Consider the following 14,728-nt stretch of genomic DNA (forward strand, 5'->3'; position numbering starts at 1 on the left):
CCACCCACAGGTCTTGCGTTTGAGACAATTTTATCTACCTGGTCCTAGAGCAGTGTTCTCAACCTTCCCGATGCTGTGACCCTTTAATACAGTTCCTCCTGTTGCGGTGACCCCAGCCATAAAATTATCTTCAGTGCTACTTCATAACTGTAATTTTGTTACTGTTATTAATTGTAATATAACTATCTGATATATGACCCTGTGGGGTAGCAACCCACAGGCTGAGAATCTCTTTTTCAGGCTTATCCTGGCAGCCCAGACATACCTCCTTGGGGCTGTTTTTCTTCCCTTCCTTCCTTCCTTCCTTCCTTCCTTCCTTCCTTCCTTCCTTCCTCCCTTCCTTCCTTCCTCCCTTCCTCTTTCTTTTCTCCTTCCTTCCTTTCTTCTCTTTTCTTTATTTCTTCCTCTCTCTCTCTCTTCTTTCTTTTTCCTCTTTCTTTTCTCGTTCCTTTCTCTTTCTTCTTTCCTTTCCTTCCTTTCTTTCTTTCTTTCTTTCTTTCTTTCTTTCTTTCTTTCTTTCTTTCTTTCTTTCTTTCTTTCTTCAACAAGTGATGGTGACTGGAACCTTGCTTCTGCCACTGTTCACTACCTCAGCTCAGGTGCAGCAACTCAGTTTCCAGCCAAAAGAGGAACGGCAACGACTCACCAAAGGGAGACCATAGCTCCATCCACAGTCCCTGCACAGTCAGTCCCCACCAGTGTCTGATCCAGAGAGGTTTCTCTAAGACAAGGGGGTGGGGCTTTAGAAAATCAAGAGTTTCAAGTATACTTTCTATTTCCCAGGCTTAATGAAGATGTAGTGTAAAAATAAAACTTAAAGTGTGTGTGGAGGGTACTGAGGCTGAGGAGATGAATTAACAGTTAAGAGCACTGGCTGCTCCTCCAGAGAACCTGGCTTCAATTCCCAGCACCCACATGGCGGTTCACACCTGTCTGTGACTCCAGTTCTAGGGGATCTGACATCCTCATACAGACACGCATGCAGGCAAAACACCAATGCACATAACATACACATAAAGTAAAAATTTAGATTAAAGACAAAAACATAATGAAAGGAACTTGGGCAATAGCCAAGCTCATTCTTACAGGATGCCTGATCTCTGGTATACATTTTCCTGATGTTAAAATTTCTGAAATCAGGTTTTCTTGGGGGCAGAAGTCTGTTTCAAATAAACAAACCAACCTTGGTTTGTGTTTTTTTACAACTTAAAAAGCACTGTGCCATGGAAGAGAAGCTGCCACCAGGAAGCTATCCCGGGAGCTGGGTATGGTGCTTTGAACCCACTGACCCAGCACTCAGGAGGCTGAGGCAGGAGGATTTCCTAGAATACACAGAGGCTAACCTAGACTACACAGTGAGATCCCATTGGAAAAAGCAAAATAAAATAAAATAATAGGGGTAGGGGGGAAGAAACTGAGGTTTCAGGAGAGAAGGAAGCCTGGCCCACAGAAAAGGTCATTTCTTTCTCCACCCAGAGTGACAGAAGAGAGTGACCATCACTCAATTGCTCAAATGGGAAGGTAAACCGGAAAGACACACTCAGCTGAGCAGATCCTTCTGTCTTCCCACTAAAGCATGACACAGATTGTGGAAAACCCTGCACCTTATATGGCTGACCCCATCTTCAGGGCGGACTACAGTCATGGGCTCCCCCATGAGTCTTGCACCCTGGGGGTCCCCTGAACTCATGGTAGCCTCAGAATTCTCCCCACACTAGTCTGACATCCTACTCACATAAAATCCTCACCCAGAATCATTTGAGGAGAACCCAAGCAAGCCATAAAGTCCCTGAGAAGACAGACCCAATCTTACAAACACCCAAGAGCTTCTGAGAGGCCACTGTGGGCTAGGGATGGGTGTGTCTGTGTGCAGACGGAGCCCAGAGGCTGGGGTATGGGGGTAAGAAGGTACAAACATCTTCATAGTAAGGATAATACCCCCTCCCCAGGGAGGCATTTCACTCTGAAAAAGGAACCAACTAAAACATCATTTTATTTTTATAATATTAAAAAATAAGTCTTTGATATATAAAAACTGGCCAGAATGTTTTTTTTACTTGTTACATAAGAATTGTCCTCTTACATGTCCAGACTATCACCAGATCTTTGTCTCGCGTAGAAGATAGGGTTAGGGTCCTGAGTATGAACGAATGGAGGTGCTGGGGTCTGGGAAAGCACTCTGCAGAATAGAATACTCTCAGCCTCCATTCCGTAGAAGTCTGCACAGCAGGCTACAGATCTCCATGTACCTTTCCTGACGTGACCTGTGAGTCGCTTGGTGTGTAACAAGACATTAAAGACTGGCCTCTCGTGACCTCATCCCAGCAGCCGGTCCTGGCAGGTAAAATCCCAGAAGGCAGGCATGTAGACAGGCCCCATCACTTCTGCAGGGGACGGAGGATCCTCCCTAGGGTGGCCCGCCCTGAGTCCTTCAGTCTGAGAGAGGATCTTTCCCCTGTCCCTCTGCCCTTCAGTGGGGTTTCTGCGTTGGCACTTGAACCACCAGAAGATTCAGGACACTTCTTAGAGGTCCTGGCACTGCTGGCCCTCTTCAAAGTGCCACTGTCCTTGGAGGCAGAATCCTCGGGGCCACCTTTGACCCTAAGCTGCCGCTGGGAAACTGTCCTGGTGATGCCGGTGGCTCTGGACGCAGGTGGAGCATCCGGTCGCATACACCGGGATGAGGAGGCTACGGTATTTCGAGCGAAGCTTGGGACGGGAGGAAGGGTTCTAGAGACACCTGAAGCCTGAGGCGCTTTGGGCTCTTCCTTGGGGCTTTCAGAGTCTTGTGAGTTGGAGCTGTTGACCTTGTTTTCTTCGGGTTTCTGTCTGGGGATGTTTCTGAGGGGCTTGGCGCTGGGCTTCCTGAACGAGGCCCTGGGCTGTCCCAAGGCCTCCTTCCCTGGCCGCCCACTCATACTGCCACTTGAGCGGGGCAACCTGGGCTCCTCTGCCCCAGGCCCACTCACGTGGGGCCTCCTGGGTGAAGTGTCAGAGGTCCCCCGTACTGAGCTCCTTCGTGATAGCAGTGTGTCTGTGCTGCTGGGTGTCTCCCGAGGGGAAGCCCTGGATGTCGGCTCCGGACGCTTCCAGGGCCCTGCTCCCCTGCTGGACTTGGAGATGGGCACCACTTTGCGCATGTGCTCATTCTCAGAGGAGTTCAAGGTTCTCACGGGCTTGGGTGCCGCCCCTTGGCTGCGCCGGGCGTTGATTGGCTTTGAGGCCCCCGGGGATGGCTCTTTGAGGGAATTTCTCTTTAGTGCCGTGATATCCTTTCCTTTGCTGGGTCTGTCCTTCGGAAGGCCCCCCTGGCAGCTGGGCTCACTCTTACTGGAGTTGGGAGCAGGTACCTCCTCAGGAGGACTGGAAGCAGGGTTGGAGAAGGTCTGGCTGCTGCCTGCCTCTCCAGCCCCAGAGGACACTGAGGCAGCCCCTTCTCTCTCTTTCCCCTGTTCTTCTACTGGTCTGGAGTCGGCTCCCTCTGAGCAGTCCAGAGTCAGTGAGCAGTCTGTGGTATCCGAGACATAGAGCGGAGGCCAAGGATCCTTACCATCGGTGTCAGTGACAACCACAGACACAAGAGCCTCACTGCTGGGTTCATTAGAGACAGCTCCGTCATCCTCCCCAGCTGGGCTGAGACCCTCCTGGGGACCTGTGTCCCTGGGTGTGAGGCTGTCACCACCAGCTTCAAGGGACTGTGAGCTCTGATCCTCTGGAGACAGCAGCTCTGTGGGACAAAAGTCCTTTAGAGTCGGTTGGGATGCTTCTTCCAGGCCCTTGGGACTCTGGAGGTCAAACTGCGCCAACCCCGTGACCAATTCATGCTCCCTAATGCCCAGATCCAATGGTAAGAGAGGAGGGGTTTTTGTGGGACCCAAGCCCACAGGTTCACTGTTCCTTTTCCGGAGGATACTCGTCCTACCCCGTCCAGTAGGTGGGAAAGGGGCTGCTGGCTCCTCCAGCCGGGGTGTTGGAAGCTGACTTTGCCAAGCCAAGCGTGGGGTTTTCTCCTGCTTCTTTGAGGCCTGAGGTTCATGTGCAATGTTAGGGTCATGGTTCTGCTGTTCGCTGGGCTCCATCCAGGCGATGGTGGGTCGGACCTGTCTGGGACTGCTCCGGGGTAAGCTGTTGAATTTGTTGGGGTCCTCAGGACTGCCAGTGGCACTCTCCAAGAAGGTCAAGAGCTCGCGGTCAGCAGAGATGCCCAGGGACAGGCGAGAGCGGCGGGTGTTGGGGGGCCGGTAGGAGGGGCTGGTGGGCCTGGGCTTCAGAAAGGACGGCAGCTCTTCTGTGCCCTTCTTAGCTAGCGTCTCCACATCGTTCTCACTGCTGCTTCTGCCAAAGCCCCCGAGCTCCCCAGTCGTCCAGGAATGTCGCTTCTGCTCCAGCTCCTGCAGCCTCTGTAACTGTTTGCGCTCATGTTCCTCCCTGTCATGGTTGTCCTAGGGGAGAGAAGAGAAGCCAGCATGAGACACAGAGAGCGGGTGTGTGACACGAGGCCGACTCACTTTGAGATTTAATGAGACCCTGGGTCCCGCCCCACACAGACTCTGCCTTTTGCACGTGTGTGTATACATGGCAGGAAAACTTCCCAAAGCAATTTAAGGATCTGACAAAGGGGCATGGAAGACTTGGCTCCAACAACCTGCCTACAGTTCTTATTTGATCCCTCGGCCCAATGTTCAGCTTCTAGTACGGGCTATGATTGTATACATGCACACAGTCTCAATTCCAGCAAAGTCACCTAGGCAATTGTAGAGAGATGCTAAAAGGGTGCACACAAAATTGCACAACCCAGTTGTGTGGCTCTATCCATACTCCTCTCTGAGTCAAGGCACACAGACCCATCAGCAGGACATTCTGTCTACCATTGATTTGGGTATATAAGCGTATGTCAAAGACATTGAGAGACGCCTTTCACCATGTTCTCGGGGTGCTCCCTGGACCAAAATAAATGTACGAATATCAAAAATGCCCTGGTGGCTCTGCCAGCCACAGCCTGAAGCAGAAGGGATGGTTCTGTCCCTCGTGCCCAGGCCCATTCCCACAATCAGACAAGATAAACAGGTGTGCTTTACAAATCCTTCACCATTTATCCTGTTGGAAAGCAACGGCTCTTCCACAATGACACAGAACCCAAACAGAGACACCAAAGTGTCCGTCACCTCTGTGTGGCCTCGTGGGCTACTGCCCTGACTATATCCAGGGGATTTGTTCCTGGTTCACCCTTGGATACAATGTGAGGGTGTTCAAGTTCCTTATGCAAAATGGAACAGAATTTGCACATAGCCTATGCATATCCTCATATACGCCTCAAATCAACTCTAAATTACTTATAGCTAACCCGGTATAGGAGTTACATATGTATTGTTTATGGCATGGCAAAAAAAAAAGTCCCTTGCATTTAGCACAGATAGAATTTTATTTTGTTTTTTTTTTTTTGTTTGTTTGTTTTTGTTTTTTTCGAGACAGGGTTTCTCTGTGGTTTTGGAGCCTGTCCTGGAACTAGCTATTGTAGACCAGGCTGGTCTCTAACTCACAGAGATCCGCCTGCCTCTGCCTCCCGAGTGCTGGGATTAAAGGCGTGCGCCACCACTGCCCGGCACAGATAGAATTTTAAAAGACTACTTTCAATTTGTGGTTGGCTGAATCTGCAGGCGTGGCTATGCAGAGACGGCTGTAATTTGTGTTACAATTCACGAGTTTCTTTTGGGTCCTGAGGCCCACGCAATCATGCAGTGACGCGGACACCTCAACTCTGTTATTGTGAGCAGATTTTATTTGACAATACGTTTCCTCTTCCAGTGGGTTTTCCTTTCCAAGTTCCTGTGGAGAGCTGCCTGGGGAGTCTTGGCTCCTTCTGCAGTTCTGGCCACAGCTCTCTAGGGTCCCCAAGCTTCCCGGCCTTCTCATTTTAAGCCTTCACATAGTGGGGGTGGCCCCGGCCCTAACTCTCCTGATAACTGGGCTGAGGGCATCCCACAGTGTCCTCTCACAGGCTGGCAGCATCCAGATGGAGTGAGAGCCTCAGAGACGGTCAGTTTGGCTTTAGCCAAGCCCCATGGCCTCCCACAGCTGAGCTCACTGCTTGGAAAGCAGTGTGTTAACGTGGCTGCAAGCGCAGCTCCCTGGTCTCAGCTAGATGGAGAAGGGAGTGGATAAGGAACCCAAAGGAATTTGGACTTGGAAGAAATGTGAACAGTTCCTCCAATAAATCCATGTATGGATAAGTCTGTATTCAAACAGCAATTGTGAGAGCCTCAGGTTGAACCCTTTGCCATAATCAAATGAAAGGCAGGTAATAAATAAAATCTGGTAGGCAGATGAACTGGGGCAGCCTCATTGGCTCCTCAGTGTCACCTGAGATACTGGATCTTGAGGTACTTTTATTTATTTATTTATTTATTTATTTATTTATTTATTTATTTATCAACAGGTAAATGTTTCACTTATCACTCAACCTGGAAAGTTTTCTGGTTTTTGGATTCAACTAAGAGACCAGTGTCTGAATGGTTAAGGCAGCAGGCCCCCTCAATCTGGGAGACCTTCAAGGTCTTGCTCACTAAGGGCAGCACGGTCCCCATAGTGCCGATGCCAAAACAGTATGTGGCTTTGGAAATAGGCAAGAGGAAGGCCTCTGTGCTAGGTGACGCAAGCCTCCCTAGAGGCTGACACTTCCTCCTAGGGAGGGGCTGAGAAAAACAGTCAGGTGTACGGGAAACTTCCGAGACTCACCAACATGAGCTAGCAACATGCTTCTCGGGTATTCTGTATGCTGTACGATTAGCAAAGGCCACCGTGACAGACTCTTGATGCTACAGCAGAGCCACCTCCCCCTCATCCCTGCCAAGAACCTGCCATGACACCAAGCCAGATGGTCCTGAAACCAAAGAACTGATGACCATCGTTCTGCCATGGGCAGAGGACTGGGTCTGTAAGCAGAAAAATGAATATCTCAAGGACTGGAAGCAGGGCAGTGCCCACAGCCATACCTTAACGGCTTTGTTGAACCTGGTACAGAAATCTCTGAAGATCTGGAAGCATTCATCCAGTTTCATTGTCTCTTTGTCTTCACAGAAAAAATCGATGAGAGTGTGAGCCTCGCCCTGCAGCTCCCGGTTCCAGAGTTCCAGCTCCGACAACTTTTCCACAGCAAACTGGAGGAAAAACAAACAGGGACCCATGAAGTAAACAGGGTCACCTGGGGTGGACACGCTGTCGGGGTTCAATTTCAGGGAAGGCTGCGAAGGCCACTCAGAGCCAAAAGGAAAATGAGTCTGCCCAAAGCAAACCTCGAGAGAACAAGGTGACCTCCTGCCTGAGGCCTGGAAGCCACAAAAGGAACTGAAGAAGCCAGGAGTGCTCATACACACCTATAACCCCAGCATCTGGGAGACTGGGGGATTAGGAGTTCAAAGCCCACTGGGTTACATAGCAAGACCCTTGTCTTCAAGCAAATATGAGAGCGTTAACCCATAGAACGTCATTGACCAAAGCTCACCTTTAAGAGCACTACAAGGAAAACAGCCTGCCGTCATTAAGAAATTCTGCTGTATTTGTTTTTCCTCCTCTTCTTTGGGCCAAGGTCTCAGAAGTTAGCTTGTCCTGACAAGCTGCCTGTGTTATCTGGCTGAGAGAAGATCTATACCTAATTGCGAACAAACTCTACTGGGTTACTGTCCCCACTGACCAGGATGGAACCCTGGGATGCTACCAGAGACAGCTGTGCCCCATGCGCAGTAGGTTTGGGGTGTATCAGAACTCCCCAGTTCTGATCGTCAGGTCCATTCCAATCCCTACGTTTCTGTTCGACTTTCCCTGACTCCTCTGGGATGTGTCAGTTTCCAAGGCCACCACAGATTGCAGTGATACTTCGACAAGTCGTGTTGAAGTCGGCCAGCAAGTCAGTGCTGGCAATGATAGAAGGTCGCACGTCCATCTAGAAAAGGGTTTGTGATGTCCAAGGGTCACAGGCACAGTTCCCCATAGAGGTTAGCGACAGCGTCTGCACCATAATGAGGTAACAGAGTGGCGAGAGAAAGGGGACTGGATATTTGAGTTTCTGTGTGGAAGTCTGTTATAGTTGCCTTGTTTACTAGCCTTGGATGAAGAAGGAATGTAGGAAGCATGTTATTTCACCAAAGGACTCTTACATTTGTATTTTAAGGACGTCTAACCACAAACAAGTTCTTGTGGAGTGAGAGGCTGGGCCTAAGGTGTGGGAAAGAAACAGGTTCCCCACTTTGGAGGAGGGGAGTCGCTGTCTGTGCGCACTCAGCCAGCCACAGAGCAGAAATGGAAATTCCTGTCAGATGTGGCACCTCCCACCGGTCCGACCACTTTCCCCTTAGTAAGCCTTTGCTTAACCCAGATACGTTCTAGGGGTGGTGGGGGACAACTCTTCAGCAGAGTGAAACCAGAGACAGGAACCATCTGAGTCAGTGGCCCAAGGGAGTAAGAGCCTTCCTGATACATTCTTTTCACTGGAGAAAGCTAACGCTTAGTCTGTCATTCTGCATGGCAAAAAAACAAAAAACAGAAAACAAAAAACAAAAAAAAACCTAAAACAACAACAACAAACTCAGGCAAGAACAGCTCCCTCACTGTGGGAGAGCAGACCTCCTGACACATCCTATGACTTCTCTGCAGACGCCCTGGGGATGGATGGATACCAGGACGGAAAAGCCTAACAGGACCCAAGTTGTCCTCGGCACCTGGGACAACCAAACATTCTGAACGTCAGCCTGAAAAGAGCCACCGCGGAGTGTGACGTCATAAATTCCACAGCACTCTGCACAAAGCTGGAACGAGCTGTGCCAGCCAAGGAGACCACAGCCCAGCAGCCATGAGGTGAACCTGCGCTTTCAGCACTTCAGACTTGCTGGCCGGCTGTGGGTTGAAGCCCCAGGCCCTTAAGTCCCACCCAAAGTAGGGTCAAAATGATGACATAAAGTTGCAAAAAAAGATGTGTTTATGTATCTTTCTGCTCAAAAGCCTTGCCTGAGAGCTGGAAGGGCTTACCTAGCGTGTAAGCCCTGGGTTCCAATCCCTGCACATATGCACACACACAAACAAACAAACACCATCGCCAAACAAATGAGAAAACCCACAAGACTTAAACAGCTCTGTGCTGCTCAAAGCAAAAGATGCGTGGTCTTTAGATTAGTGTCTGAGGTCTGAGTCAAGCCCCCTCCCAGAAGCCTCATCGCACTACCCAGAAAATGCCCATCTGTGTAGCACCTTCTGTCTATATGGGTTATAAACAATGCTGAGGTTGGAGCTGTCACTTAAAGGTCCTGTCCTGGTCCAGCAGGAACAAGATTCTCCGCTCTGTTAAAACAAACACTACAAAAAAAAAATGTTTAAAGAGCTAAAACAAGGTTGCCTCTGAATAGCAGCCCAGTGGTGAGTAGCAGGCAGCCGGGTCTTTATATAGAAGACTTCAATAATACATCTGGAGGGGTAACTCAGTTGAGGGTGTGTGCTTAGCTTGTACAAAGCCGTAGGTTCAATCCCCGGCACCTCCAGGACGAAAAGGTTTAGTATAAGATTGTAATACTTAAAGTAAGAACTGGACTGAAGAAAACAACCAGAATCTAAATTTCAATGTGTGGCGGTTCTTATTCCGGGATTCCTGCTCTGTTTTATGTCCCTGACCACGCTTATCACTGCTCTGTATTCGGAGATGGTGACAGCCTCTGCATTGCTGCTGCGTGCCTCTCCTGGTCCAGCACCTGACTGCAGGCACAAGGCCTTGGGTTCCAAACCAGTGGAGACTTGGATGGCCTCACAGGCTCTTCTTGTCTTCTGTGGGTCTCACAGGAGGCTAGATGCAACAGGACCAGGATGGAGGTATCACTTTGTTTTTTAAATGAGGCAGATAAAAGAAGTACGTCAGACTATGTGATTAGTGAGTCACCCTGAGCTGTCCCAAACAGATCCACTCTACTGGTTTTTGTTGATGTTATTTGGGGTGGCTCCCGACACACCCTGCGGGCTGATGTGTTTGGGTGCTGATGGGCACTGGAGCCGTGTGCGCCCTGATGCCGTCAGAGAAAAACACAACAGGTACAATCGGTCTCTCTCCTCTACAGACACACACGAAGGAGCGTCAGCCCGAACCCTCCAGTGTCAATGTTCTGTGGAACTCTCTCCAGTTATCCAAAAACATGCCGGCTACAGAGCCAAACCTCCAGCTGCCAGTCAGAGCCCCAGGGTGAGAGGGCTGCCAGGCAGAAGCCCTTCTTAGAAGCAGATTCTGAGATGGTCATCGCTGTCCTCTGCCACGAGAGGACAGAAAGATCCTTGTATTCACTTGCAGGGAAACCGTGATCGAGCACTAGCTGCCCCCGCCCCCACCAATCACACAGACTGGCCTGCCAGACCAGGAGAGGGACTGACCTGGAGGAAGTCTTCCATCTGCTGAGCCAGCTCCTGGTCCCTCTGGATGTTTTCCTGAAGCGATTTTGTCCTGGCAAAGAGCGAGTGTAGCTCCATCTCAGTGACATCCAGAGATAACCTGAAGACAGAAGGGGAGAGTGGGCAGCTGGCACCAAGACACCACGTGGTGTGTGGCTGTGCCAAAAAAGACCCATCTTTGGCCAGGCCTGGGACAGGGAAGCTGCTGGGATCACATCTACTGTATTTAGATCCTGAGTGAATCACCCACCCATTAACACACAAGACTTAAGGAGAGCAGGCTGCCAGCTAACCCGGCCCGCGGGACTGAGGGAGCTTTCCACACAGGTGGTCTCAGCACCACTGGGCAGCAAGCATGGAAACTAACCCCAGGGAGACTCGGAGAAGCCGCTTTCCTCATAGTGGGATGCTCTCACTCACAGCGAGCCAGGCAAGGGAGGCTGACATCCGCAGGGAGCCAGATCCCACCTCGAAGAACTAAAACATGGCCAACCATGCTGTAAATCAGCTGGGCTGATTGCTGTGTGTTTGTTCTGGCTATTAAAGCAAGATCACCAAGATGGTTTTGTCACTAGGAAGGGGTACAGGTGAAACTCAAAATCCAGAGGAATTTTGTACATTTGAATGCCTCTGTGTTGCTATTATGAATTTTAGGGTTTTTGTTGTTGTTATTGTGCAAAAAAGTTTTCTACTTCTGCTGGTCTTTGGTGGTACACGAGTCTTAACCTAAGGACTAATTCTACTTCACTTGTGTTTGTCATTCCTCCCTCCACTTCAGATAAACAAACCCGACTGGGAGAGGCTCCTTCACGACAAAAATGTCAAAAATGCTAACTCAGAAACTTAACACTAATTTCCTTCATATATATGTAATATTTCTATAGTATTAATATAGCAAACACATTTAAATATTAATTTCTTTTAGGAATTAAAAAAGTTTGTATCTTATATCTGTGTTTTCTTGGAGCATCATCTGGGGATCAGTAAACATGAATTATGAAGCATTTAATCTTTGCACTGGTAATCCTCCTGTCTGGAAGACCTGTTATCAGTGGCTGGATGTCAATAACAGTTAGATACTGTCTAATGACAGCACTAGGAGCTGTGGTTTATTTCCTTATGTGTAGATGGTTCATGCTGTTATGGCTGGCTATAGTCACTCAAATAGTAAGGACATTACATAGTCAGCCATGGTGTTATCTGCCTGTAATTCCAGATACTCAAGAAGCTGAGGCAGGAGGATCATTTCAGCCCAAGGATTCCAGTCCAACCCGGGCAACATAGTAAAAGCTCATTTTTAAAAAGTATATAATATTAATTTGGTTGATACAAGCAGTGGCAAATTGAGCTACCTCATCAGAGGCAACTGTGGGCAAGTCTTCCCAATTCTGCATGGAGTACTTCTCTGCTGGTGACCAGACCCAGCCAGGCTAGCAGTATTTAAGGCCTAGATGGCAGCAGATGTGAAAAAAACCAAGACTCTTTTCTTGAGGAACAATTAACTGCAGTGTTTACCGGAGGATGCATGGGCCTATTATAAGTTAAATAACAAAAAGGAGATGATAATACACAGAGATCATTGTTGCATTGAAGCATGCATCTATCTTAGGTTTAGAAGCAAATTAGAGTAATGTAATTAGGGCTTCATGCTTGGTAGATACTTTCTCTGTAAAGCTGAGTGACTAATTTAGAATCAGGTCCTTTCACGGGCCTTGGTGTGGTTCCAAACTCTTTGAATGCAATAGAAAATAAATGTACCATGTTCGAGTCCACAGGGAAATAGTGATGTTGGCCCTATAAGTCTGATCTAAACCAATTCCCAAGGTCGTAAGCTGTGCCCGCTCAACCTCTTGGGTGTGGGAGGGATTTGAAGTTCAGATCCTCATTTTTTCCTTATACAGAATGGTGTTCTTTAGAATAGACTAAAATGGTTTCTTTTAGTCTAAAAATAACCATTAGTTTTTCAGTCTCCACATTTCAAAGGTGCACACACACTTGCAGCAAACACACGGAAAAGAAGAACAAGAGAAAAGATCTCAACAAAATGTTTCAGAGTCCAGCCTGGAATCTGAGAGCACTCGGCCATTTTCATGGGAAGATGGGCAAGGAAGCCAAGCCGCTGTTTGTCCCTGTGCTCACCTCGACGTCTCCTGCACGTGCTGTAGCTTCTCAGAAAAGTGTAGAAGGATGGCATCTTGCTTCTGGGCTTCCTGGAACAAAGACAGATTCTAGTCTTCCTGGGAGGGGAGCCTCATTCCCTTATAGCTTCAGGGAGCTATCAAAACAACACTTAGTTTTCAGCTTGCTACACTGAGGGCAGTTCCCCGAGACATGGACTTTGACATTCTTCCTAAGATTTACCAGAACTGCCCTCCACTGTTCAGATACTTTTAACCTTCCCAAGACAAACGATCCCCACGTGAAATTCTACTCAAGTGCATTGAAACTCAATGGAATGAGGCAGCAGCTTAGTACCCATTGTTCCCCAGAGAACCCAATATACCCTGCCTAAATGGCAGGCATCTTGGTGAACGTGCTCCTCGATGAAGGTACGGGATGCCTCTGACTGTTAAACCAGTTTGCAAGCCAACTTTAATGAGAGGCATAGAAGCCCAGGTGGTATCTGGATTCTTCAGCTCGGGAGGGGTGATTGGGAAGGATCCAGTTAGAGGATTCCTTCCTATAGGAGCAGGGCCCAAGCCACCTAGAGCCAAGGCCCACAGCTGTCAGAAGTGCTAACTGTGTTTCAGGCTGGGTAACTAAACAGTCTCTCACTTCAGTGCTTTGGATACTGACTTTTCAGTCAAGTACTGAAGACTAGAGGCTGGGCTGGGGAGACTGCTTGCCCAGCATGCTAAGACCATGGTCTTCATCCCCAGACTCCAGAGAAAAGAAGCTACGGGCAGAGTGGGATCCAGATCTTACAGTAGCAGACAGTACTCTAAGGCACAGTTCCCAAGATACTGGTCACAAATGGGATTTATCTTTCATCAAGGTTTCACACCTAGTCTTCTCCTCTCTACCCCTGTAGTGGCTATCCCTGCCAGCTTACACCAGACAGCTATGGCCAGGATGTCTCCTCAGACCTCGTTCTTGTTTTTCTGCAACCCAGCCTTCACCGTGTCTTATTTTCTTAAAACAAAAATCCTGGTCATGCTGTTACTGCGCTCACACGTCTGCCTGCTTCCCGTGACCTCTGACATTTGAATCCTTCCCTACGTTCTGAATCCAGCCTCACTGCCTCCCTTGTCCAGTCCCCTCCATAGCTCGAACTGGGGAATCCACAGAGCTTCTAGAGACAGAATCTTCTTTGTATATGTCTTGTCTTTTTCCTAATGGGGAAACCATCACTGTCTCCATTGGTGTGCACAAGGGGTCTTCTGCTCTCCACTTACCTGAGCGACAAAATGCAGAAGATTCATCCCAGGCTTGTTTGCTCTTGTGTCCGCCAATTTGAGTAAAGAAGACAGTTTAAATCCTACAGCATTGCCAGCATACCCTCCCTAAAGAAGGCAAGGCAAGAGAAAGACATGTGTTGAGCCTTCAGACAGACAACCACAACAGGCACACGTCTTGTTTTGGGCTCTACTTACGGCATTCATGATATTCCCGGCCTGGAGCACCAAGTGTAATATCGAATGTAGCTCCTCACACGACATCAGCTCTGTCAAAAGGAGCACACCACTGCGCCTTAGAAAGCCGTCCCATGCATAGAAGGCAGCTACCACAAGCAAGTTCTAGCGTGCCTGAAGCAAGCTCTGACCCCAAAGCAAACACACTTTTACTGCAGTCATGCCTGTGACAATAGACATATAATATGACCTATGTCCTAGTGTTTAGCTGGGACCAAACATGTAGGGCAGTTGAACACTACACAAAGCCATTCGCTGACAATTTTCAAGTCCCAGGAAGCAGAGCACCCCGAGGAAACACTGAGCCGTGGAGACTCCTCCCTGTCAGCAGTTCATTCTTTGGCTTTTTTCTTCCTTCTGCTCACTGCCATTTAAGAGTGTCTTTATGAAACATGAAATCCAAGAGCCAGCAACATTTTGCTTAGCCAATGAGTTAGGAAAAGATAGAAAATAAACAAGCCTGGAGGTCATGTAAATAACTTGCAAACCACTAACCCTCAAGCCCCTGGTACCCAAAACATCTTTCCATCTTATTCAAAACACATTTCCTTCTGGATTGGCTGATGGCTATAAAAGGGAACTTAGGGTAACAGATTGGTAAACTAATTCTTTCTTTTAGTCACTTCCTTTAGCATATATATATATATATATATATATATATATATATTCTGTTTTTT

General features: G+C 48.5%; 1 protein-coding gene across 1 annotated transcript in view; it reads right to left on the reverse strand.

Annotated features, from left to right (window-relative positions):
* Positions 1-1,924: 1,924 nt before the first annotated feature.
* Positions 1,925-14,728, reverse strand: part of Fhdc1 (FH2 domain containing 1) — a 39,779-nt gene continuing 26,975 nt past the window's right edge. Inside the window, exons 7-12 of the mRNA XM_013348242.2 lie at positions 14,013-14,083; positions 13,815-13,922; positions 12,559-12,629; positions 10,402-10,519; positions 6,993-7,157; positions 1,925-4,442 (exon numbers count right to left, since the gene is read on the reverse strand). Coding sequence (XP_013203696.1) covers positions 2,379-4,442; positions 6,993-7,157; positions 10,402-10,519; positions 12,559-12,629; positions 13,815-13,922; positions 14,013-14,083 — 2,597 coding nt within the window. The 3' untranslated portion in view covers positions 1,925-2,378. The remainder of the gene's footprint in view (positions 4,443-6,992; positions 7,158-10,401; positions 10,520-12,558; positions 12,630-13,814; positions 13,923-14,012; positions 14,084-14,728) is intronic.

This window comes from Microtus ochrogaster, chromosome 1, assembly GCF_000317375.1.
Source record: "Microtus ochrogaster isolate Prairie Vole_2 chromosome 1, MicOch1.0, whole genome shotgun sequence".
Lineage (NCBI taxonomy): Eukaryota > Metazoa > Chordata > Mammalia > Rodentia > Cricetidae > Microtus > Microtus ochrogaster.